The sequence below is a fragment of the Lissotriton vulgaris genome, chromosome 2_1 (genome assembly GCF_964263255.1).
Source record: "Lissotriton vulgaris chromosome 2_1, aLisVul1.2, whole genome shotgun sequence".
NCBI classification, from domain to species: Eukaryota; Metazoa; Chordata; class Amphibia; order Caudata; family Salamandridae; genus Lissotriton; species Lissotriton vulgaris.
This window is the reverse complement of record NC_141687.1, coordinates 1,568,837,630-1,568,865,235: the sequence shown is the minus strand read 5'-3', so window position 1 is coordinate 1,568,865,235 and position 27,606 is coordinate 1,568,837,630. Positions and strand designations below refer to the sequence as shown.

The following is a 27,606-nucleotide window of genomic DNA, read 5'->3' as shown; positions in this document are numbered from 1 at the left end:
GCTTTCAGTTTAGCTTATAGATCCCCTTCCAAACCACTGTGGGAAAATCATGAGATATTAGTTTTCTTTCAAACAATATTCATGATATCACAGCAGAAGGTTTTTTCACATGGTAAAATCACCTTAGAACCCACCACAATTCCTAAAACGAGTATGGTACCATCAACAAATGATTTATAATGTAACTAAAGTCCTTAAACCCTCTATTAACTACAAAGCTTTTTAATGAGGTGCTATCATGTATATTGGTCCCAAGATGGCTGCCAACACTTCTTGGATGAAGTGCTGACAGCCAATCAGATCAGATGTGTGGTTAGGCTCCGCCCAGATATATATCTTTTTTTGAACCTAAATTACCCAAAATCCACTGGAGCACATATATTGAGACCTAGCAAAGGCACATCGGGCTAACAGTCCCTACAATTTTGCCAAGTTTCGTGCAAATCCATTCAGCCGTTCGAGCTAAAAGTGAGGCCAACCGCCCTATGGAAATTAACACGGGAAAAACGCGTTTTGGGACCCCCCTTTTTTCTCGGCCCCCCCTTGATGAAACCCCCCCAAATTGTCAGGGGCTGCTCAGAAACAAAATGTTCCATTTTCCTGAAAATGTCAGCCAATTCCGTCCACAAACGCCAAAGTTATTAGACATAGAATTTTCAAAAATCCCATAGAGAAAAAATCCTAACTATATATACCTACTGGCGACTGCCAGTAGGTAATATATATATATATATATATATATATATATATATATATATATATATATATATATATATATATATATATATATAAATTAAATATGCCAATGGAGGATTACTCAATATTATCATGTTTTAGGTAAAGAGTACATGCACTTTGGTACTGGTTAGCAGTGGTAAACTGCTCAGAGTCCTATGGCCATCACAAACGAGTTGAGAAAAAGTTGAGGAGGAAGACAAAATGTTGGGGGGAAGACCACCCAAGGCTGTCAGGTCTAACACAAACCAACTAACTCACTAAATAAATAAATCATTTCTTACTGCAAGTGTCACAAGAGAAAGAATGCTAAGTATGAAGGTAATATTTGTTCTCAAACTAAATCCCCAAAGCCAGTTGTCCAGTAGCACCTCAAACTCCTGTGAGCAAGCCTAATGTTTGGAGACATAAAACTATACTTCCAAGTACATAGATGTGCGCACTTTTCTATGATGGTACATTTGCTCCCACTGACGTCTATGTTAACAGTTTTATAAAAATCAAAAAGTACACTTTTAGTCGCTCCATTTTATATTTTTTTTTATCTTTTAAGGGATGTTAGTTAATAAATGTTTACAATCTGCATAACCTGGTTATCCTAGATTGCCTTTGCCTGTAAAACTATTACTTGGTGATTTTTGCAAACTGTCACTCTTTTTTCTTCACTGTAAATGGTGGGAAAAAGGATGCCCTAATGAGACTGTTCACTCTTGCACCCATACATGGACATGGGAGTTAACGTTAAGCCTTTAGAAAAGAGAGCAATATAGAAAGAATACGTTATGGATTGCTATGACTTACAAGCTCCTCTTGCGTTTGATGGATTCTTATGGCATCCTAAATATTTTAATATTGAGAATGCAAACCATTTTTTCCAGAGAAGTTGCATTAAACTGTGTTACAAAACCATATCATATACATCAAATAATTTTTAAAAAGCACATAATATTTAGGTTTGTCCTAAGAAGGCCAAAATGAACGCTGGACAATGCTTACCTGGACAAGGTACATAGCACGGCATATGCAAGGGAGTGTCTTTTGATGGTAGATCTCCACACATCACATTTTCCACTTGCTTCGTTCCATCAGAGAATGAGGCATCATGCACCACGCATGTAATATTGCGAATCTGATAACCATCTCCACATTGGGCACTCTAGAGATACAAGATAAGTTCCCTTTTAAGCTTTGGTTAGTTAGATAAACACACAATTCATTTATGCTGTTGCTACCAGAGATATGTCAGAAATAAACATTTATATTTATGGTCCTACCTTCCTCACACTGAACACATATCCCAAAGGCAACAGCTTCATAAGTACAACACTGGTACATGTGATTGTCGTCTATTTTTTTTAATATATGCATTTGATCCATTTGGAATCCTTCAATTGTTTGAGTTCAACCCACACATTTTCAGTTTCCAACTACTGTAAATACTTTGGGTTACTATTTCCCTATTGTAATGGTATTCAATTTACTGCTCTAAAAGGTTGGACATTTTGGGCAGTATTGCTATGTTAGGAGTTGGTGACCTGCTGCTTCATGCATGTTTCAGTCACAAACTTGTAACTCAGTGAGCAACCCCTACTCCCACCTTATACAACCCCAACTAGTAAGTTCACAATTTTCGGGGAATATTATGAGGGCCTTACGTCATGCTTGCACCATGCAAAGTGGTAAATGACCAACGCAAAGACCCAAGTCATATTCATGAAGCCAGAAAGCCACCTTACGTGGCTTTGAATATCTTCACAAATATGAAGTAATGCAATGCAGAACAAATCGCTGTGTTGCCTTACTCTTCCCAAGGGAGGCATTCCATGCGCGTTGTTGTGTGTGCTAACACACAACTCCCATGCTTTTTTGACGCATTCCCAGATTTACAAGGACTTGTAAACCTGGGAATGCGTCAAAATCTTACTCCTCCTGAGGTGAGATGCACATAGGGGAAATAGCTTTATTTCTCCTCATATTTTCCTCTTTCTATGTGTGCTGCATTCTGCAGCACACATAGAAAGAGGAAAATGCTTTTATTGATTGTTTTTGTGCAGGAAGGGGTACATTTATGACAACAATACAGGCACCCCTGCACCATGGTGCAAGGGTGCCTGCAGTGAAGCTTGGCTGACAAAACAATGCAGCACAGGGGGAAACAACAGAAATGCACCATATTGGATAGATAAGATGCATTCCTGCCCTTTCCCTGTGGCGCAGTGCCCTGCACGACCAATCCCATAATTGTGCCCCCTCATTTGTAAGGGACGAGAAATGTCACTATGCAGAGACAGCTCTAGTGTGGTGTGATGAGTGCATGTGACCCTGGGGCTGACCTCAAGGGGCAGTGTGATTAGAAATGAATAACAAAAACACATGCGGCAGAGTTCCTTGTGTTTTGTGCAGTTTTCAGGCACCACTAAAAATATCAAGATAACTGAGGTGATCAATATTCCTGTCCAGTGGCAGTTTCCACTCATGATAAAGTAGAGAAGGTACAGGTTAGAACATTATGGGGCATATTTTCAAGAATTTAATGTCGCTGTAGCATCAATTTATTGATGTTATGGCGGCTTTTTTTATTGCCTTATTTACAAGTTGCCGCTAACTGCAGTTAGTGGCAATTTTACAGCATAAACGGGATTTTTCCAGATAGCCACTCTGTAAGTGGGACTTAATGCAAATGAGATACAAAGTAGGCATACATGTGAAAAAAGTGCAGCGAAACACACTAGGCAACATTTACAAGGAAATCTCAGTATGTCGTTAACCCCCTAAAACTGCTGCTAAGTCCAATTAGAGGTCGTTTTTAGGTTTCGTAACCTGGCGAGGGGCGAAGCCCCTCCCAGATCGAAATCTGTTGTTTTCAATAGTGAGGTTAGGACAGCCTCTGTTTCCAATTGGTTAGCTCCATAAATGGAGGCTAGCCATTGGGAGACAGAGGCTGTCAATCGCGTTTTCTCACGAAAACGCGATTCGGGGGCGTTTCTGGTGCTTTTTTTAAGCCCCGCCCCTTTGTCCCGGGCCGCGCTGCGATTGGCTGCCGGCCCGGGACACCCCCGTGACGTCATTCCCGGGCCGCGCTGTGATTGGCTGCCGGCCCGGGACACCCCCGTGACGTCAGCCAATCACAGCGCGGCCCGGGACCTGACTTGTTTTTTTCGCGGTGGACGCCTGTGTTTTTTTTCTATCTTAATGTGTTTATTGATTTCGCTTAAAACATTCCAGGATCCCTTGAGCTGAACACGTTGCTTTTTTTTTTCCTTTTCATAATACCAGGATGTGACTGCGACCGACGCGCACAGAGACCTATAAACAGACACCAGTAGTCAGTGGCATTGCTCACCGGTCTTCCGATGCCAGCACAAACTCAGTTAGGAAATTGGGAGGGCTTTCTTGGTCGTCCTCAGAGAATCTTGCATAGGAGGGCAGATTGTAGCCAGCCATTTAATTATCTTATTTTAGACTGATCGTGCTTGGTGAGGTCTAAGAGTAGCCTTCAGAAAATGCAATAAAGGCTTGTGTAGGATGCATTACGAATTTCTTCGTTCAGTTATTCTAACCAGTTAACTGTCCCTATTTTATCGATCTTTCAAAACCCATGCCTTTCCATGTGGGGATTCGAACCCTTGACTTGAAGGTTGCAGCTAAAGCATCTGCACTAGTGTGCAACCCACCCACTTAGTCGTTCGACTGACTAAATTCTCCCAACCTAGGCAACACTGGGAGCAAGCACGCAAAGATAACAGTAGGTTGTTCAATCCAAGCCACTTGCACAGCTGCTAAGCACTTCGTTTTTTGACTGAAAATCTAACACAACACCCCGTTTCTTCGCCGCAAGCTTGTTTGGAGCAATACAGAGCTGCATGGCTATTAAAAGGTTCGTCAAAACATCATGAGGTGCATTGGAATATTTAATTGTGATTGTTAATAACGATTCTTTGTTAAAGAAACTTCAAGTTGTGTCATTGCTTCAAAGGCCTTGTCTCAAAACGGTCTTCTCCAAAATCAAAACAATGTACATTTACATAGGTACAAAAGAGTAACGATGCACTAGAAATACAGATAAGCATTGTAGGAGGTTTGACCCAACCTCTCTGTGCAGCTTCACCTTGTTTTCTTACTGGAGAATGAAGGTATAATTTCGGATGCTGTAATACTATTCTCTTGGATCCAAGCAGGCTGTTCTCTGCCCCAACACCTGCACAAACATGACTGCAGTGCTCTTTGTTCAATTACGTATTCTTTGGTTTCGCTTCATTGCTGTTGAAAGTAGTTGGCAGACTCTGCTGCTCCCTGCAGTGTAATATGGGCCATTTATATCATGTTTGCCTGCTGCATGCTACGTGAATGCATACTTTTGATATAGTCGTTACTGATTATTTCCCCTTGTTTATCACAGCCTCTTCGAGTCTTTGCCTAAGATTGGTTTGGGGAAACTGACTCAAAGTTGCTTAATCAGGGCTCTTTCCACAGGGTTTTCTCATCAGCGCTGAGTCGGGCATGTACTTTTTCCTGTCAGAATGTGTTAATTTATGTTATTGGGATTTTGCTGCATTATGATTTGCCTAATCAGCTGCGGGACTTCTTCTTTTTGGGTAATCCTATTAATTGGCTAGGTAAACTGCTCCGAGTTATTTTTTACTGGAGTTAATTAAGTAATCATATATACAGTTAATTAAAACCTTTACATGCTGAGAGAAAATGCAAGTATCAAATATAAAAAAGCATGTTCTCTATCAAAGAGCTTTTTTAAAAACATGTTTTAATAAGGCTGTATGCTGTGCCACCTTTCCGAGTGTACACACGCCTGCCAATGATTATTTCAACATTTTCCTTAATGGAACACGAACGTGCAAGTGAAAGTTTTTTTTTTTCTTGTGTTTTTTTTTTTTTAATTATTATTATTTATTTTTGTATTACTAGTTTCAAAAACAATTTACCACCCACCATGGTACTGTAGTTGGGTTCCAGATACTATCGACAAAGGGTTGTTAAACAAATGAATTCTCTTCGTTCTTCTCATATGGTATCTTTCTTCTTCAGGCGGTCCAGCTGGCAACTGTGGCTTGCCTCACGGCCCGGAAATGGAAGGGCTCGGGTCACTCGCTCAGGTCACTGATGTAGTAGCAGCTGAGCTTGCATTGTTTTGTTGGGGTAACCTAGTGGTTAATGCTCTGGGTTTCGGGCGGGTGGGGGAGGGATGAAGTCAGCCTGTTCCGTTCATCGCCAATAGCTCTGTTAATCACCGAGTGCTCCTATCTGTGAGTTGTGAATTGTAAGATCTTGGAAACTAACAAAGTGTGGCTTCATGCCGCACTTCTGGTATTCGTTTCTGCCCATACTCCTAATTTTGAACGGGCAAATAATGGAATCCCTTGTTTAGCTTATACATATCGGCCATCCTAGATGACTCAAAGCATTTCACGCATCTCAGTTCGAAAAAGGGATGGATATTACCACTTTCTCGCGACAAAATGATGTTGGATTTTTCTTTTGAGTTGTGGGGCTAAAAGTGTAAATGAGATGCAGTCACATATATCCAATTAAAAATAACCTCTGGCCTATACAGTGTGCAACGCCATCAACACTGCTTTTTGGGGGCTTTAATTGTGTGGCTAGCATGAATGCTTCAGCCATTGGCTTCTAATTTGATTTTGATCTTTTGGTGATTGAGGGCTTATTTGTTATATCTGAATTTGTTTGCAACCCATAGCAATCACAATTTCATTATGCACAGCGTTTTTAATGCGTGACCGTGACTAATTATTGTCTTGTCTGCTATTACCATGAACGTTTGCCACACAGTCTCTGCATTACCAGCGGCACTACATTCTCTGCAGGCAGATGAGGAGGGCACAGAAAACTACAATTCCGAGGTACCATGGTAGTTGTGTGGCTACTCGCCCCAAACTGCCTCTTTTCAGCTGAGATGGCCCCATGAAGAGTGCAAGTATGTGCATTGCACCTGCCCTCAAGATGTTAGTACTAAGTCGTATATTATACCCAGTTCACCTTTTTACAGTAACTTCCTGAAATCTTAATATTTCTGATTGCAGTAGAGATTAGAATGATCCGGAATGGCAACCAGTTCTCAATGATGCCTACGAAGTTATCCTCTCCAATTCTATCCTAGTTCCATGCTAATTTAAAGTTTTCTTGCAAGTCTTGTTTAGCGTGCTGCTTTATCATAACATTCAGATTAAAAAAAAATCTGGGAGTTTATAAGCCTCAGAGAAAAATGTCATACTCTAATTTTCTGGGTTCTAGAAGATGATTATTCACATATATTTAGCAACTGGGCTTTGACTGGGATACTTGTAGCAGGGGGAAAACCTGTTCAGTGACCCTTCACAAATTAACAAAATGTCAGTGTCAGTGTCAGCAGCACTACGAGCTCAGCATATTCATGATTATCATTAGGATGGAAACCACTACGCTATTCTTTATAACAATGTTCACTGTCACTGCATACACTATTTTTCCAGTGCACTGTGATGTTGCAGGGATGGGTACACGGGACACAAATGGATCAGTTGCAGTCATTTTCAGTAAGTAGCAGTCTGTAGTTGCCCTTATTGCTTTCTCCCCCACCCTGAAAGTGACATACACTCTTGTAGCATAGAGACCATATGCTTTTAAAGAAGGTTTCATGTGTTTCTATTTGACCGGCCCTTCCACTAGGGTTGGTGGAGGTCTACATATCCCAGTGTTATGTTACACACTTTTTACACCTGAACTCTCTAGTAGCATGTTTTGTAGTCCATGTATGAATACATTGGCTTTTGAGTTTGCACCCATTTATTAATTGAACCTAAGTCCCCTATTTTATCTAATATTTGCTGAAAGGTTATTCATTATAAATGTGTGCTCCTCCGTTAGATCAGTTAGTTAATGAGCCCAACCGTGTATAAAGCAAGTTCAAATGAGCATAGTCTTGTCTCCCTCAAATGAGCATGGCTCTCTCCATGTATAGATATATTATATATTTGTCTAATACTACGAACGGCAGTTCAAAATGTATGACTACTGTATTTAGCCTAATCTCTAACTACATGCTGTTTGTGTGCATACAGAAAATACACACTATTGTATTTCTTGCTAGCTTTGAAATTGCAGACTAGTTTGGAGTTTAAATTCTAATGTATTTGTTTGCAGTCTAGCTGAAGGTTATGGATGAAAGGTAGAACCTTTCATAGCTTCTGCCCTGTAGAAATCCTATGTTTTACTTATTCAGAATTGGGGTTCCGTCACACCATACCATGTTACTGCTTCTATATTTTTTTGTCTTTCTTGACCATATACGTTAATGATGTTAATTCATAAATGGTAAACTCTGTTGGATTTACAAAGTTTGCAACAATTAAAAATGACCAAAAATAAGGACAACTTGATGATCAGTTCTGAGATCACACTGAGACTCTCACCTGCCAGTCAGACCCTCAAATTCAGGATCCGAATAAAATGATCAATATTAATACTATTCCAATGACTACCACTCTTGAGTTGCATACTTGATCGAAGCTAAAATATCAGTTCAGTGATTCTCAAAAGAAATCTGCGAGGAAAGAAAGACATTGAGAGAACCAGAGACCTTCGAAACAAACTCCTTCTGAAAATGTTACCCTAATAAAGAAAGCCATGAAAGGCTACAGGAGAAACTGTTTAAAAGACAGTTTTCGTGAAGCAGCCAAAAACGAAGCCAAAAAAGATTTTTGATATAGTCAGAAAAATCCCCAAAGCTTCAAAAATCAAATTACCTAATATGTCAGATAACAAAATTTGAGAAGTTAAATATTCTCCAATAAAAATCATACAGTTTAGGCACACGATTCACATGGATACTGCAGCCCTCGCTCAGTGACGGCCAAACCGTAAATACACAAATGTGAACGTTTGGCATTTTTCTCTACTAATTCTGTGGACAAAACCATAAAACAGACAAAATCTTCAAGACATTCAAACAACTTGCTTACTTGACTAAAATGATAGCACATTGCATACTCCCTCACTGCCGTCACATCATAAACCGCTCTCGTCCAACAGGTGTCTTCCCTTCCAAACTCAAGACAGGCCAACTCCAACCACTTTTAAAATAGACCTACGCAGACATTGAAGGTTTAAACAACCTCAGACCCATGACTGCCCTCTCCTTCTTAGTCACCGCCTCAGACATCTTGGTGAACGTGCAACTGAATCACCACATTTACATGAATACCACACCAGTCTGGGTTCTGTGAAGGAAATAGCCCCTACGGCAATCCTAAAAGTGGTAGACTCGCAGTGTCCACAGAGGGTTTATAATCACCCATCATATAGCCCACACCATAAACTAAATTGTCTCTTAGAGCTCTAATACAAGACACAACTATGACGTAAACAGTGTAAATTTTACAACCTCAGAAAGATGAAAGGCTCAGTCTGCCCTTCAAGAAGTGAACCAGCACTCTGAGAACTAACCACCCATCCTTAAAACAGTGGCATTAGCTGTATTGCCACCTTCCATTCTCAGTAGTGCCTGAATACGATTCTTGGCTTCTATGTGATAAGTTGTAATGTGTGTAAGGCAAGGCAATTCGCAACCTTTTAGAACAGCTGGCAAGTTGCCTGAAGTCATGTGTGTTACCTTTAACCAACAGCACTGTGCACAATGGAATAAGCACAATCTCACCATTTCAAAAGTAAAACTACAAGAACCAGAATGCAATGCACTGTTAAAAAGCCATGAAAAGATCTAGGTTTCCTACATAGCACGAGGACACAATAGTTAAGTGTCTTCCCACCTACAAAACACGTTTCTACTCAGGGGTGTTATGAATGCGAGCCCTCATATCAGTGCATATCAAAAGTAACTGTAATATAATTATCTCGCATGCAAATAATGCATTTATTTCTTCAGTTTTGCCCACATGGATTGCATGCAACCTCAAAAAGGCTCCTACATGAAAAACTGACACTAACTTAAACTTCCAATTGTTGCCTGTCCTCTTTTCTTTCAAATAACCCGGTCCTTACATTCATCCTCTATATGCATCCTCACTCGGGGCACAGCCTTGTCTAAGCCTTATGCTTGTTCGCTTTAATCACTCTTATTGTATTTCTCCAAATTACCCACACCTCCATTTCAAAGATCACAACCTATCTCTTAAAACTCATACCCTTGCAACCTAACAATAACGAATCCCCTGTTGCTCATGTATTATTACCACCAAAAATCTGGTGAATTTACATGTTCCCCCTACACTAATGATCACACCTAACTCCAATTAATTTACTCTACCACAGAGAAACTTATGTAAAAGAAGGGAATAGTTCCCTTGAGCATACACATCTAATCCAACAAGCACTGACGTTGCCAATAGGTTTCGCATTTGGAAAGTTGGAGCTATTGGTTTAGTAAATGACATTTTATATTTATATATTGTTATTGACAATGCCAATAACGATATATAAATATAAAATGTCATTTACAAAAACCAATAGCTCCAACTTTCCAAATGCGAAACCTATTGGCAACGCCAGTGCTTGTTTAAGACTGCGATAAAACGGCGATTGGATACTTTTTACTGTACCCTCCTTGCGACACCATTGCCGCATACTACAGTTTACTGTACGGCGCCTCCATGTCGCAATCAATGACAGATATCTGTCAGCGCATAAGTCACGCATTGCTACAGTTGTGTCTGAAGCATGACGCAACTCCAGCAATACATGGGGCCAGCCTATCCTTATGGCACTGCGTTACCCTTATGCCTGCCGTTAGGCAGGCGTAAGATTTTGACGCAGTGGCATCCTAGAATTGCTGCTGTGAAATCTGATACATTTTACGGTGCCACTCCTACGAGGCTTTGTTGTGTGGGAATGTCCACCTTGCATACATTATACAGGACACCGGTATAATGTGGCACATGGCTTTAGAAGGTCACGAATATGTCTAGATGTGAAACTTTATACATATAGCGCAATGTGGTGCTAAATTCACGCTACAAGTACGTCAAGAAAATGATGCACTGGCGGCAACTGTTGAAGGGGCACATCAATACCCCTGACCCTGTATTTTTCATCGATGTTTCTGCACAATGGGGTGACTGTGTTGCAGAGTTGATAGATGTTGTGCAGGGACAAGGGACACCTACCTCACAAAACCTATCAATCCAGGGTATTTCCTTTTTCTCTGTGTGCTGCAGAATGCATCACACATTGACAAGGTGAAATTAAAATATTTATCATCATAGTGCCTCCCAAACGTCACCCTTGGGGTGGTATTAGATTCTGATGCATTCCAAAGGTTTACAGTTTCCTGTAAGCCTGGGAATACTTTAGATTCCATTGGATTGGTGTGGGGACCCCCACAGCAACACCCATTGAATGCTCCATTCCCACTGTTTAATGCAGGAAAGGGGCACAAGCTGTGGCACATTGTACAACAGTAACACCAAACATGTGACGTCACAGCATTGAAGGAGCCCTTGGATAATAGAGCTCCTCCCACAATTCATCTATTGCAAGGTTAACAATGCCATGGACCTCCTGCCATTGCAGCGTGGAGCATCAAGGAGACCACCACCCCTGACATGTATTGATCACCTGAACAACTACTTTGTTCCCTTTGGGTGACAACTGGACCTCATCCCTCTAAGTGCTCTGTACATCGGAACTTCAGCAACAGGACGCTGGAGACAAGGAACTGCAGAAAATCAGTGACTCTCCAGAGCTGTCTGTAACCATGGAAGAAGGAGAGATGCACAACCAGTCAACATTAAATTAGGTTATCTGCCGTCTGAGCAGTCATATCTGTGGCTCATATCTGTGACTCCGCAACGGATGACACGTCACAGTGTAGCCCATGTCACTGGTTAAGCGTTCAGGGGAAGTGTCTGGGTTCTGTCACTGAGTGTGATTGCACATCATTGCCGCATCATGCAGTGCCTTCCGACTCTCGTGTATAACGTCCTGCAAATTTGGGGTGGCTTGTAGCTGTGGCGTGGGTGCCTGCTCCTCCTTCGCCTCCCAGTACGACTGGCTCCATGAATGACAGCTTGTTGCGCAGACCCTTCACTCCCTGTCTGCAGCACCAGGCGACCAGTAGATTGCAGCGAGGTACGGACCTATTCAGTGGCGTAAATGATTTGTGTGTCAACATCTGAGATCACTCACAGCATTTATGGATAGAAGAGGGAGTGTTTGATGCCCAACTTTCTGAGGCATCCCTTAACCACTAGAGATGAGCCCCTGTGCCTCTGCACCCCCGTGGCGTAGTCAGGGAAGAAAACAACTGTGGAGGTATCCACTTTCACCTCCCCCAGCTTGCACAGCTCCCTCAGGACAGCATCACAATCCTTGTATGAGGCAGAAGAGAAAGGATCTAGGACATGTCCCTGGCAGCGGCCGTCTCACCGGCATTCGATGGACCTGCTCCACACCAAAGAATGGGGAGTAGGCCACGCAACCATGTCTCAGTATATGCCGCTGCATTAGCCCCTTCTGCTCCCTCAGGCAAACCCAACACCCTCACGTTGTTACGCTGGAAGCGGCCCTCGACATTCTCAGCTGTTTTTGCCACAGGTCAGTCGCACTGCAGGGACTGCTCAGGGGACAGTGTGCGCTACCCACAGGCACTAGACCTGGGTCCGACTCAAATCTCGAGCCTCCTCCACTCCACGTCCCACCTTCTCTTCACATGGACATTGCACAAGGCTCAATCCACCGTGCTCTCTCTGAATCTGTGGCTCAGCCAGCAGGAGCCTCAGCCAGGCAGGATTTCACAATCCTGGGTACAGCAGTCGCCACCAAGTCTGCTGGGGAACCTCCAGATGCAGGTGATGCAACAGGGCCCCTTAGGCGTGAAGTTGCAGTGCTCCCACCACAAAGGTTCAGTGCATCGCAGGGGCTTTAATCTCCACAGCACCCGGGCAGCGCCACATCCTCCAGCCTGTGATGCAGAGTGGCGCAGCCCACCATTGGCAATCTCCTCCGTGCTCCCTGGTGTAGTGGTGTAACAGCAAACAAATGATGGATGGAATGCTGACAATGCAAACATTCTCCCCCGTCAAAAGATCTGGGTTAAATCTATTGTTCTTTTGCCCACTACGCCACCCCAGTTTGGACCCAGCCATATGCAAATCAGTATTGACCCTGTGCCTCATGGGAACAGTCCAGACCGAACTGCTAGGCCAGGTCCTCCCTGGACTGGAAACAAGCATCCTGGGACCGGTTTCAAGGTATGTCACCCATCTTCAGCCAGGCTAGCTTGAATCCAGAGGCACAGTGAGCAAGGGACCCAATCTTGGCATACCCATCCCACTTAGGGCGAAAAGTGTTACAGCAAACAAATGAAGGACGGAATGCTGACAATGCTGACAATGCAAACATTCTTCCTCAGTCAAAAGATCTGGGTTAAATCCATCGTTCTTTTGCCCACTACGCCACCCCAGTTTGGACCCAGCCATATGCAAATCAGTCTTGACCCTGTGCCTCATGGGAACAGTCCTGACTGAACTGCCAGGTCAGGCCAGGTCCTCCCTGAACTGGAAACAAGCCTTCTGGTACTGATTTCAGGGTATGTCACCCTTCTTCAGCCAGGCTAGCCTGAATCCAGGGGCACAGTGAGCAAAAGACCCACACCTGGGCATACCCATCCCACATAGGGCGAAAAGTGTTACAGCAAAAAATTGATGGACGGAATGCTGACAATGCAAACATTCTCCCCCAGTCAAAAGATCTGTGTTAAATCCATCGGATGGTGCAGTGGTGGCACATGTTATGCAATGCAGACCTCCCTACATCAGCGCGAAGTAGAGCCTCTACCAAACACAACTCCAAGGGGTGCCAGGAGGTCTTCTCACAGAGGTCAGCAAAGTGTCTCCACTGGACCTGCCAGATTTTGCCACCAGGTAAGGGCGATCACCGATGCCTCAATGTATACTGCCACAGCCCACAGGCTTGGGCCCGATGTGGCCCACCTCCACCGTCAGGCCGACATGACTCCACAGCACCACCGCCTTCCACTCTGGGTGTCAGACGCAGGCCCAGCAAGGCCTCCTGGCCTTGGAGACTGTCTGTGCTTCCAGGCATCAGCTGCCATGGTTTCGCAAGGATGGCGATATGCAAAGTGCTGCAGTGCTGTTTTTCCCAGCGATGCACCCCTTTTCCTAAGTGAGGGTCTGATTCTGCATTTCCTCTTCCCCTGGGTCTCTGGCTGGTCATCCTGGCTGTTGAGGTGTTTGGTGGTGTTGTTGTCCTGTGCTGAAATTGGCCATGGCTGCTCCTTTCAGCATCCCATTGTTTTTATTTTATTTTTTCATTAGAGGTGTATTTATAGGCTATTTCTGCCTCTAGAGGCTGAAAAGTGAGTTTGCGCTGACTAACGTGAATGTTTTTGCTGCTAATTGGCCTTTCGTCACTTTTCTCTCACTAACGTTAAATTTTTTATCACCTTGATGCTAGTGTTAGCAGCAGATTTCCCTGCGGTTAGCTGATCCTATCGCCATGTAGTGACATATTGTAAATACGTCAATAACTTTCGGTGATAGACAGTATTAAGAAAACTGCCGCTAACTAACGCAAACACTGGTTAGCGGCAATTCTTGTAAATATGTCCTATCATTTTTCCACAGTCTTTCATTGTCCTAATGTTGCTGAAAAACATTCTAATTAGTAAAGCCAAACACTGTGGTACATTTTAAATTCTGAATTTTTGCTTCTCCAGACCAAACACTCTTAAAATATGTTGCCTACTAGTATCAGTAACATGTGACTACTACTTTTGGTAATCCTCATTGTTTTAGGTAACGTTTCCGATAGACTGATTTAAACATGTAGGATTTATTGGCTCTGTATAATTTGAGGGAGATGTTAAGTGCTCAGACACCGTACACTGGCATGAGCAGCGCTATAAAATATGTATTGTAGAGCGGGCTATGGAAAGATGAGGTGCACTGGTTCAATCTATCAATCAATCAAGGGGTTTATAAAGCGTACTACTCACCTGTGAGGGTCTCAAGGTCCTGGGGGGTGGGGGCAGCTCCGGATAAGTCAAAGAGCCAGGTCTTGAGGTCCTTCCTGAAAGTGTGCAGGGTTGGGGAGCATCTGATGTTCACGGGGAGCTCCTTCCAGGTCTTGGCTGTGATGTAGGAGAAGTCTCTCCCTCCTGTTCTGTTTCTGCGGATGCAGGGGACCTCTGCCAGGATGATGTCTCTAGAGCGGAGGTTCCTCTTAGGTACGTGGAAGGATACTCTCTCGTTGAGGTACTTGGGTTCGATGTTGTTGAGGGATTTGTAGGGGAGGGTGATGAGTTTGAAGGTGACCCTCTTCAGGTGAGCCAGTGGAGGTTTCGTAGGTGTTGGGTCATAAGTTCATGACGTGGGGTCCCAAGGACGAGGAGTCCAGAGGACGAGTGGATGAGTGTGGTAGTGAGGGAATTCGTGGAGAAGGTGGACAGGAGGTGCACCAACAAAGATACTCCTACTGGGGGCCACCAGGAGTAAAGTCTGCCATGTTACTAGGATAAGGTTAACGTAAAATGGGTGGGGAAGCATTTCTCTAGCTAACCCCCCCCCCACCATGTGTTCCTTATTATTATTATTTTTTATTTTTGTTATTTGTAGAGCGCCGCACTCATCCCGAGGGATATCAAGGCGCTGAAACCAAATTAGCTAGTAGTTCTGCGGGCCGTTAATTAAAATTTAGGGAATAGTTGTGTTTTTAATTTTTATCGGAACTGGAGGTAGTTAGAGGTGTGTTGCAGGTCTTGGGGAAGCTCATTCCACTTCTTAGCTGCTAAATAGGAGAATGAACGTCCTCCTGTCCTTACTCTGTAGATGCGTCTTGTTCAGGCAAGGGCTGATTGGAGCGATCGCAAGTTCCTTGTGGGAACATAGAATTCGATCTTCTCCTGAAGTAGTAGAGGGCCTGTTTTATAAAGAGCTTTGTGATTATGGCTAAAGAAGTTTGAATACTGCTCTTTGGCGCATTGGTAACCAATGCAATTTCTTCAGGCAGGTTGTGGCAGAGTCACACTTCCCCATATTGCAGACGAGTTTTGCTGCTGCATTCTGCAGCACCTGTAGTCGTGTAAATAGGTGCTCATTCATGTCTACAAATAGGGCGTTGCCATAGTCCATCAGGCTGACCAGCAAGTCCAGCTAGAAGTTTTAGGATAGTAAAACCTTTGACACAAAGGGAGTGCACATGTTCCTTCATGGTCAAGGCGTCGTCCATAATGATGCCCAGGTTTTTTGCAAGTTGTTTTGGAATGGGTGCATTGCCTAGAGTGATAGGCCACCAAGTGGTGTCCCATACCAGTTTGGCGCCGCCAAACAGTAGGATTTCGGATTTTCATACATTCAATTTCAAGCAGTGTGTGTGTGCATCCATTGGGCCATTTCGGAGAGACAGTTGTGCAATTCTGATTTAATAATATCAGGTTTTTCATCCAGGGCTGCCATCAGTTGCGTGTGACCCGCTTAGGAGCAGATTCCAATGCCCCACTTCCTACCAATTTTAGCTAGCGATGAAATGTAGGCATTAAATAGGGAGGGACTTAGTGATGCCCCCTGTGGGACATCACAGCCGATGGGGCTGGGTTTGGAATGAAATTAAGCACTGACTGTGTTTGGTTACTTAAGAATGAGTGAAGCCAGTTCAGGGCATTAGAATGGATACCTTTTTCGGAGAGGATATTCAACAGGTTACTATGGGAGACCGTGTCGAACGCTGCAGACAGGTTCAACAGTATCAGAGCAAGGGCAATTGGAGGCTTCGGGAAAAATCAGTAACAATTCGTGGTTGGCGGGAGGATCACGGGGAAACATGGCGGCGGCCGCTTGAGCCGCTGTAGCGCTCTGTGTGTGCTCTCCCAGTATGTGCTACTTCTGGTCGGTTTCCTGATGCGGTTTTAAGGCAGAATACTTAACCTGCGGACCCCCGACACCCCTGCACAATAATGGAGCGGTAGCTGACTGATAAAAATTCACGAGTGGAATCAGCGTTTTTTCCATTACCTGCCCGATGGGATTAGAGAGGGCGGGTTCTTTCGCAAGCGCGAGTACCGAGGCAGTGGAGAAGGTTCACCCGGCTTCCAGCAAGAAGCTTGTCTCCGTGAGCTGTGGGCGTACCATACTGCTGAGAAGCGATCTGGTGTGGAGCTTGGCCGCCCTGGAGCTAAGACGAGGGCGCCGAATTCGTGGCTTGCTTCCCGGACGCCGGGGGATAGTTGCAGTCACAGAAGCGGAGACGCTCGTATCGCCTGATGAGACGTCGAAGGTAGGGGAGGCATTATTGCTCCAGGAGCGGAGAGAGCAGAGGGAGCAGAGGGAAGGCGGAAGCAGTGGTAGTAACGGTGATGCCGAGGGTAAGACAGCTGATAACACGAGAGGCGACCTGAACAAAACCAGGGCCAGTAAAATCAGTAAAGGAGCACTAAATAAATCTAAAAGCAAAAATAAAAATAAAATATCTTGCCCTCGGGATGCCATTGTTCCCTCAAATGCTGACTCGAGTTTATCCACAGGGGGTTGTGTAGCCGGCTTGAGATGGGATGGTGAACCGGCAATTAAAACAGTGGAACCTGAGAAAAACGATCATCTCCCTAGTGACAATAAAAAGCCCTCCTCGTATCTAATCGGGCAGGTTAAAGCAAAGCGTGCATACACGCGTAAATCTGCCAAAGGGGCAAAAGCATCTAAGAATCAGAACGCCACCTCAGTTTCTAGAATTACTCCATCATTGAGGTCTTATTTTAAAGTAGTTCCACAAATAGTACTATTATCAGACCGGTCAGACAGGTCAGAAAAGATTCCAGAAGGCAATATCGAATTTAAGGGTCCGATAACTTCTGAGGATTTGATTAATAAAAACAGTATCAGAGCAACTGCCCTTCCCTGGTCAGTGCATGATCTGATACTGTCCGACACTGCCAACAGCGTTGCCTCTGTGCTGTTGTTAGCTCTGAATCCTGTCTGAGAGGAATCAAGGAGATGGTTTGTTTCCAAGTACTTGGTCAGCTGCCCATTTACCAATTTCTCTAAGACCTTGGAGAGGTAGGAGAGCTGAGAGATTGGAAGGTCATTTTCAGGATTGAGAACATCCTTTCCTGCTTCAGTCTAAGAGCAGTGGCTAGGCTGCTGGCAACAAGTATTTTGACTCAGACAAATTTAACTACAGAAATGAATTGCTGTCTGTTTTTGAGAAGGCTTTTGTTGCTAATAGTTATTTCAGCTTCCTGAATGAATACAGAAAGGAATGGCTATATTTGCTTGAAAAGGGTGCTGTTGCAGGTAGGTGTTTCTGCTTCTCAGATGTTTCCATTTTGCATGGTATGACTGATCTCAGGTGTATGTAAGCCATTTCCCCCTGAATCCATCAGGCTCTGTGAGTGTGTGATCTAGAGAAGGTGGCTGAGGCACAGATGCAAGCTTCGAGTATGTTATTCAAGATTAGATATCAGGTAAAATAATCCTTGCGTACATCTTTTTTATCCAATAGTAAAATGTAATTTGCTTATAATTGGATTTCCATACTGCTCGCTCTCCAAGCAACAACAAATAAGATACCAAAACAGAAAGACATGATTGGGACATTTTATTTCTGAACATTTACAATGACATAATTAAGTTCATATATGGTATTCCGCCTTTGTCATTCCATCACTAAAAAGTTTGAGTTTGCATTAAAACAGAAGCTAAAAGGAAAGCAACTCTTTAAATGACATGTTCATTCATTAAGAGAGCAACATTATCAATAGCTGCATATATTCTAGGAAATAGTCCAGTTTAAGAAATCAAGGAGCTTAAAATAGATTAAAGGAAACCCAGTTGATATCTCCATAACCTATTGTCCTACATTGAAATGGATGTCACTGTTACAATTACACAAAAAAGCAATACTTGGCTCCATGAATACATTTTATTTGATAGACTATTTATCAGGTTATTTACCCTAAAGATGGTTACTTTTGACACAAAATCATTGAGATATCTTTTTTCGAGTCTCTGTATTTGGTTAATTACATTTTGTTCCAACACAAAAATCATTTTTTATTGATTGTGATTTATGAGTTCATAAATTGCTTCAATTAGGCCATGAGCAATGTACTACCCACACAAAGGTGACAGAAAACAATGCTTTTTGTTCACGTTAAATATTGGAGTATTATTTTCAGGGTTGTTATAAGGTGTATCCAATCATTGCAAAACATAGTATGTAATATATGTATACATATCTCCATGGTGTGGGTTGTTAATTTAGTTTTGGCTTTAGAGAAAGTAAATTCAGTTAATGAAAAGTTATGATCAGTTGATCATCTTCTTGTTTATACAATATATAGGGGTTTCATATTCTGTCAAAATAATTGTTCATAACATTTCGAGTTTGTGTATTCATGCAAAAATCCCTGGTGTTAGAAATTGGATATCTGGTTGTCAGAGTATGCACCCTGGACAAGCAGTTACCACTACTCTAGTCAGGTTAAGCAAGATACACACTAAAAGATAAGCTGTAAGTCTTATCTAAAGAGGCAATGTGTAGAGTGGCACAATGAAATCAACACAAAACTACTGCAGGCAGAGTTAGAAAAACAGATTATATATTTATGATTAAAAAAAGACCAAAATGAAAACAAATCAAATAAATAGAACTGAAGTTATGAATTTTTAAAGAATAAATCAAAATGCAGTGCTTAGAAGGAAAATAGTGCTAACGGGTCATGTTGGACCAGGGTACATCCAAAGTTCAGGATGACCGTGATGGCAGGCAGGCTGAATATTGTACTCATTCATGCCCCACTGAAAAGAACCTTGGATGGAGGAAGCGTCAATGTCAAAGACTCAATGCATCGGCTCAGATCCGCGCAGGCAATTAGGGTTTCATCCACAAACCTCTTTACGATGTAGCCAAACTGTCTGCCGTCTCCAAGCCGCTCAGTCTGTTGAAGCAATGTCATCGATCTGCTCCTGTGTCGGCGTCGTAGGACAAGAGTCAGTTCCAATTGGCGAAAAGTAGTGACTCCGTCAATTTTCATGGTTCTGCACAGCAGAAGATCACTTTCATGGTCCCAGACTGGATTGGTACTACTTAACAAGGCAGAACTCACAAATGGCAGAATCCAGGTGCTGGTGCAGGAATAAAGGATGTCTTTGTTTGCCCTTTGACATCAGAATAGGGGGCAAGACAGCAAGCCTGTATAGTCACTCTGGGTTCAAGTGAGATGGGTTCATTCCCTGTCCTCAGCAGGGCAGGGATCAGAATTCAGCAGGCCACACATCAAAGGAGAAAGGCAGTTCTTCCAGAGCAGCAATAAAGCACAGTGGCAAAACTTGTGGCACAGCAGACTTTACTCCCAGCAGATCTCTTCACTGGTCCAATAGTATCCTGTCTTGGTAGAATGAGCACCCAAAACTTATATCCAGTTATGCCTTTAAAGTGCGGTTGACTTCAAAGAAGGGCCTTTGAAGTGCAAACAGGCCCTTTTTTCCATCCCTAGCTCTAGACTCTGGATCAGTAGGGGGTGTTAGAAAATGCCTCTCTCTAAAGGGTCTCCCCAAACCTTTTGCCTTCCTCCTCTTCTTTTTCTGACCTTTTTGTTGACTTTAACACCAGTGCTAAAGTGCATGTACTTCTCACACAAACAGGATGACATTGATGTATACCTGATTGACATATTTTGTTTTACTGGTAAGTCCCTTGTAAAGTGGTATACCATATACTCAGGGCCTGTACTTCAAATGCTACTGGTGGGCTGCAACACTTTGTGTACCACCCACATATTTAGGCGTTCAAACCTGTCTCAGGCCTGCTTTGCAGTGTCTGTTTATGGAGCTTACTGCCACTTCGACTTGGCATTTAAAACCACTTGAAAAGCTTGAAACTCCCTTTTTGTTACACAAAAGACATTCCTAAGGCAAGCCCTAGGTAGATCTAATAAAGAAAAACTAAAGGTGGTGATGGACGGACCGTTGACAATACAAACACTCACCCCCAGTCAACTGATCTGGGTTTAATCCATCACCGTTCTTTAGCTCACTCCGCCACCCCAGTTCAGACATGGCCATATGCAAATCAGTCTGACCCTGTGCCTCATGGGAACAGTCCAGCCCGAACTGCCAAGCCATTTCTTCCCTGGACTGGAATCAAGCTTCCCAGGACCGGTTTCTGGCATTAAAGCCGTCTTCAGCCGGGCTTGCTTGACTCCAGTGGCAAAGTGAGCAAGGGACTCACGTCTGAGCATACCCTGCCAACTTAGGGCGAACAAAGAAAAACCAAAGGTGGTGATGGACGGAGCGTTGACAATACAAACACTTTCACCCCCAGTCAACTGATCTGGGTAATTGCAGGGTACTCGGTTAATGAAAGGTTGGACATGTACTGTGATTTTTTGCATGTCCTTGTTGTGACAAACAGTTTATTTCATTTTTCACTGCAGTGAGGCCTACTCCTTTCCTAGGTTAGCATTGGGAAATCCTTCCTACACTTTTAAGCTATAATTCCTGATCAGAGAAGGGTAGCCTTGTCATGTTTCATGTGTTTGGAATGGTAATGACAAATCTTCCTCACTGGTGAAGTTGGATTTATCATTACTGTTTTAGGAATGCCACTTGTAAAAAAGTGGACATTTCACTGTTCTTATGACTTTGTGTGCTTTGCAGGCTGTCTCCAATACACATCTCGGTTGGTTGACAGCTACACTTTGTGCATTCCCTCTAGACAGTCACAAACACAGGAAGGAGAGTCTCATCTACCTTCTGATGGGTCTTCCGGGGCAGGGAGGAATGGGAGGGGCAGACACTTACAATTTAATAGATAGTGTACTGTCCACATACAAAGCACTAATTTACCGCCCCCACAGGTTGCCTAGCAGGCAGGACTGAGTTGAATGGGATCCTTGTGCACTTCAGAGTGCTACTTTGAAGTCATCTCCTACATCAAAGCCTCTTTTGGGTATAAGTACTGGGTCTCTGACCCCCTAAAATCAGACAACACTGGAAATGTTACTGAAGCTGTTCAAGCAGAACTGCTGTGCTGCCTAAAAGACTAAGCTGAACTGCTGATCTGGACGGCCTGCTGTTCTGTGTGTTTCCCTGCTGCCTGCAGTGCTCCGTCTCTGCTGAAGGAGAGCCAGACTCTGCTTTCACTCCAAGTGCTCTCCAAGGGCTTGTTTGCTTACCTCCTGTTGTTGAGGCTGAGGGATATTAAAGTCTCAACCTCTGCTCAAGTGCCTGACTCACTGGAAGTGGTCCAGATACTTCAATCAAGATTTTGATGCATCTCTTGTCGGCGTGCAGCAGAACCGCTGCACCATTTCCGGCATTAAAATTGGTGCATTGCATCAGAACCGGCGCTTGACCTCGAGAGATCGATGTATCAGACAGCGTATCGCCACTACAGCAGTTTTGTGAAGTCGACGCATCCTCTCGACTGTGATGCATCTGCACGACTGCAAGGAAGAATCTGGTGCATCGCTCGACACCCTTAACCCATCCTTGGAACTGACACATCACTTTCACTGTATGGAAAAAATTGGCACATCTTGTGCTTGCACCACTAAATATCAACCAGGCCTAGATGGTGAAATCCGGTCAGTTTGCAGAGTTTTCGTACTCCAATTTCCACAGAGCATGCAGAGTTGCGAAAAACGTTGCTCTGCAAAGCAGAGTTTTTTCCTCACTTGCCAACATTTAGATAGCGAGCACAATCGAGGAAAATCACACAATAGACGACCTCCCTGCGAGATTTTTCAACATGTGCGGTCGCAGATGAAAACGACTGCTCACGTTGACAAACCATCCACCCGCGTGACGGTAGCTGCCTCTCAAGGACAACACCTCCTCAAGCGGCAGAAAGAAGCAGAACCCTCTAGTGCTGCGCATGGTGCCATTTGCACTAAATTTCCAGCACATAACAAACACCCGGCACAAAAAATTCGCAGGAAACGGCACGACCTAACGTACTGCGACACATAGGAAATTCTGTGAACTCTACCCAGGCCTTATATAATCGCTTCTCATTGTTTGTGACCAGGAAAGGTACTTTGTTCATGGGAGCTTGCATGGGTTCTGTAGCCAGCGGGGGAGCCATCGCGATTGGCTCGAACTTTGACTTTGTCCCGGTCCAGCATGATCTAAAGTAGGGGCTACTTGCCCTCTTTTTGTATTTAATCTTTAAAAATTCATATCTTGACTTCTACTGATTAGAGTTTTGTTGTTTTGGTAATGTTTTACTCAGAAAAATATAGCTTTTTTTTCTAACCTGCGTGTAGTGTTTTTGTGGTGTATTCATTGTGTTACTGTGTGAATGTTGCACACATACTTTACACATTGCCTCTCTAGATAAGCCTGACTATTCTGTGCCAAGCTACCAGATTTTGAGTACAGGTTATATTTTAGTGTGTATCTAGTTTACCCTGACTAGAGTGGTGGCTTCTGCCTGGCCTGGGTGCATATCTCAGTGAACCAGGAATCACATTTCTAACAGAGGCTATTCAGCCCTTTGTGTTGGAAACAGGATACTGCCTATACAGGTTTAAGTCTCAACCCACCCTCCCTTCCTGCCTTGCAACCTCTATCTGAATGCAGATGATTTTTCTATCACACCTACCCTTCCTATGTTTGTGTCTGTCTAGAGTGAATGCCCAAAGTGTAGCTGTCACCCACTCAAGATGTGTATTGGATGTAGGCTGCTGGCACACAGAGCAGTAGGGGTAGCGAAAATCCCAATTTCTAAAATTGCCCTGAAACCGGTCCCAGGATGCTTATTTCCATTCAAGGGAGGACCTGAATTGGAAGTTCGAGCTGGACTGTTCACACAAGGAACATGGTCAAGGCTGATTTGCACATGTCTGAGTGAAACTGGGGTGGTGTGGTGATGTAAAGAATGATGGATTTAACCCAGATACTTGCGACTCAGGGTGAATGTTTGCATAGTCCAGCATTACGTCCATTAATTGTTTCTTCCGCAATTTCCAGAAGTGGCATTTCTTAAATAGTAATTTTAAATCCAACTTTACCATTAAAGAGGATTTGCAAATACCATTCCAAAGCCATAAAACATGATGCAGCTACTTCTTTTGATCAGGAATTACAGCATCAAAATTTATTAAGGAATTCACAATGCTAACCTATGAAAGGAGTATGCCTCACAGTAGTGCAATTTTTTTAGCTGTTTGTCACTGCCAGCTAGTCGAAGTGGCAGTAATCTGCATAGACAGGCCCTGCAGTGGCAGGCCTGAGACAGGTTTGAATGGCTACTTGTGTGGATGGCACAATCAGTGCCACATTCCTACTAATAGCATTCGGTTACTGGACTTGGTTATATGGTATACTGCTTACAAATAAATTAAATATGCTAAACAGGTATACACCAATTATACCATGTTTAAAGGAGACATCACATGCACTTTAACACTGGTTATCAGTGGTAAAGTGCTCAGAGTCCTAAAGCCAGTAAAAAGAAGGTGAGAAAAACAGAAGGTGGGAGGCAAAATGTTTGAGGTGACCCTTTCTTTAGAGAGGGACATTTTCCAACCCCTGGTAATGATGATTGCATGATGCATCTACTACATTACAAATGTAAATTATCCTATGCCTGATATTATTAAGTATAATGCAGTACAAATACAGTTAGCTATTCTTTCTACTGGAGGATACACATTCAAGTAGCCATAAAGTAAACTACTTTGTAGTATTGTGTCTGAGTAAGACTTTTTTTCAAATAACAGCTCTTCATGCATAGTTTGAAATGGTATTGGCAGTGTTTCCCCTCTGTATATTTATGATGTTGTATTCATTTATCGCCATAGTACTATTTCTTACTTTCAGTTTCAAGTTGATTTCTAATAAGTGGGCCGGTTGCACAGGAAGGTGGAGCTGTCCTGAGAGTTGGTTCTCAAAAGGTTGATCTATGCACCTGCATCTATCTGCCAGAGTTTAGTCTTGTACTACCGCCTTCTAATATTTTTCATCTCTGCGATAAAGAACACATCTTAAAAGCCTCTTAGAGCATATAAGGATATAGGTCAAGATGGGGCAAGCAGTAAAAAACACGCAATTATGATTTTCAATAGTTTATAACTTTTTTTTGTGTTGTAAACTGCGAAGCAAAACAGATTGTTCGCATCCTTAATGTTTTCACAGTGCAGAAATTGCCAGAAACTGTGAAATCATTAAAAGCGTTTAATTTCATTTTATTTGTTTAAAACTAGAACATTTGTTATTAGGTGTGGACTGGTGTGATTCTAACATTCTGTTACAAAGAACATTATAGATATCTGTAAAATCCAACTTCAGGGTAGAAGACAACGTAGCATGAAAATAGTAATGCATTGGGTATTTGTAATGCTACTTTTTATTGTTTTGTGTCCCATTTATTTTTTATTAAATTACTGGCCATGCTGCTTCAGATTTTTTAATATAATTGGAGAAACATTGCAAATCATGGTATACATTCTGAGAGATAGGATTACAAATCACTCCCTAAATTATGAACACAAATACACGTTGATGATTAAAAGTGTTTTCTGAAGACATTTTCAAACAGAATTAAGAATGGAATATTTATTTCTGCATTGATATTTAATATGGCATGACACCATTTAGGTTCTGCTCCACAGTTTGCCATAAAGCAGTCTACTCCTGGAAACTATGATTTCCATTGCTCCCAAGTGACACAATTTCATATGTGTCAGATTGAGCCAGTCCTGACTCTTACTCTAAAATTGTTTTTTAAATGTAAGATTTTCAATTGAAATTTATAATGTTAAAACAAAACTTCAAGACCTACAATTCAAAGTTCTGCATTGGCTGAAAGTTTCAGAAAAGACATGCAGACATTTGGCAGTCATGAAAGATCTGTTCTGCCATTCCTCTTACGCCTGCTCTTTGCTGAATGTGGTTGTAAAGTTGGAAGCATCTTACTCTCCACAGAAACTATCATCTATTATGCCAACTTAAAGGTAATCATTTAAATGGCCTAAACATTGTTTTATTGGTATACATTTTTGAAAAAGGAAAGTCATGTGCTTCCATTGAAAATATCTCTCTCCTGCTCCTCGCAGCTATACACAGTACCTTTGAGTAGGGGTGGGCGATAAATTCCGCTCCGCCGGCGGAGTTGGTGGAGTTTTGCCTAAAATGCAGAATACCAGCCAAATGCCACCAACTACCACATGGCAGAGTTTTTATTTGTGTGCAGCTCGCAAAAAATATGGGGCCGATTACGATGTTGGTCGGAAAGGCTCTAAACCAGATTTGGGTCTGCTGAATCTGATTTGGAACCCATCTTTTCGACCGACCGATTATGATAGTCGGAAAGCGTTGGGACTTTCAGAGTAAGTTCCGATTCGGTTCCGAGTGACATTCAGAGGAACTGAGTCAGTCGGAGCTGACTTGTACAGGTCTACGGACCGCATTTCTGACTAAGCAAATACGATGTCGTATTTGAACAGCCTTTCTGAATCAGTTGTTCCGACATGGTTCAGCTGTCGGAATCTGACTTTGAGGGCCCATAGCAGGCCCCTCTTCACCTAGAGCCTTCCAAATGGAGTCCCTGAGGGATCCCAAGGGACCCCCCCTTTTCAACCATGCACAGTGTGACAGGCACCAAGTGGTGCCCGCCACAGGGTGCAACATTTTTCCTAGCCACCCCTCTCTTCAATGGGAGCCCGTCTATTTGATTGGAAAACAGGCTCCCATTGAAGTCAACGGGAATCAGACCGAATCGTATTCGGACGCATTGCAATCAGTTGGTTGGACTCCCCGAATCCGATTCCGTCGGAACCGATTCCGAGACCGATTCGGTCAGAATGCTTTCCAAATTACATCGTAAACAGCCCCTGAATTAGCAAGTGTGTGTGAGATTTGGAGTCCCTTAGCACGATTTTTGATTGCAAGGAGGACCCCCGTGAGATTTCGCCAAAACGGGCGGTCGCGGGCAGTTGCAACCGTTTGTGGTCAAAATGTTGCCGCTCAATTAGAAAATCTACATGAGTGGCAGAAAAATCAACTCGAGAAGCAGCGCTTTCTGGTGCACTGTGAGGTACCATTCATACTGATTTTTCTGCGTGGAACGAGCTCCAAGAGCTACAAAATCAGCATGAGCAGCGCAACATGCCTAATTATGCTCATTCACGTAAATCTGTGGAATCCCGAAGTTTTCATGTAACTCAGCCGAATTCCATGGAGAGAAACTCTGCGCTTTCCACCCACCCCTACAATTGAGTCAGTCCATTATAAGTGGAGCAGTGTGATTTTTTTCAAGATGAATTAGTTGGTCGGCGTAGTAAATTGACTGAAACTGATGTCAGCAAACTATCAACCAAACTGTGTTGAATGGTGTGTAAGTCCAGCTTGGGCCTTTTATGTGGCTTGCCAACCTTTCTAAAACTCAATACACATAAATGCACAATTTCTGGTGGTTTGCACACTATCCAGAAAAAGGAAAAAAAACATTTTTTCTTTCATGCTTCATTAAGCTCATACTAAGGATCACACGCTTTCTTGTGCTTTCAGTCAATTGCAAAGTGCCTTTACCTTTGCACCTGCTCCACACAGAACTGCCTGAACACCTGTATATATTCTATCACTGTGCTAAATGGATGAATGCGTATGTACTATGCATAAGAAAAAATGGCAATCCTGGGATATTCTCATGGGCATTGCTCTACACAATTATTACAAATTCAATGTATAGAAGAAAATGAATGCATGAATGTTGTCTGTGCTCCACATGTCCAAACTGCTTTACATTCTTGAGGATTTTCCAGAGGAATTACTATGCATGGTATTCTTCAAGTAAGGAAGGCACGTGTTGAAAATACTTGTTATTGCAGTTATATTTCTGGCTGTTAATAACATTGCACATAGGAAAAAGCATGCCCTGTTCAAT

At 43.0% G+C, this 27,606-nt stretch overlaps 1 protein-coding gene across 1 annotated transcript in view; it reads right to left on the bottom strand.

The window, feature by feature from the left end:
* Positions 1 to 27,606, bottom strand: part of THSD7B (thrombospondin type 1 domain containing 7B) — a 1,756,834-nt gene that overhangs the window by 135,873 nt on the left and 1,593,355 nt on the right. The window contains exon 21 of the mRNA XM_086957451.1: positions 1,732 to 1,891. Coding sequence (XP_086813577.1) covers positions 1,732 to 1,891 — 160 coding nt within the window. The remainder of the gene's footprint in view (positions 1 to 1,731; positions 1,892 to 27,606) is intronic.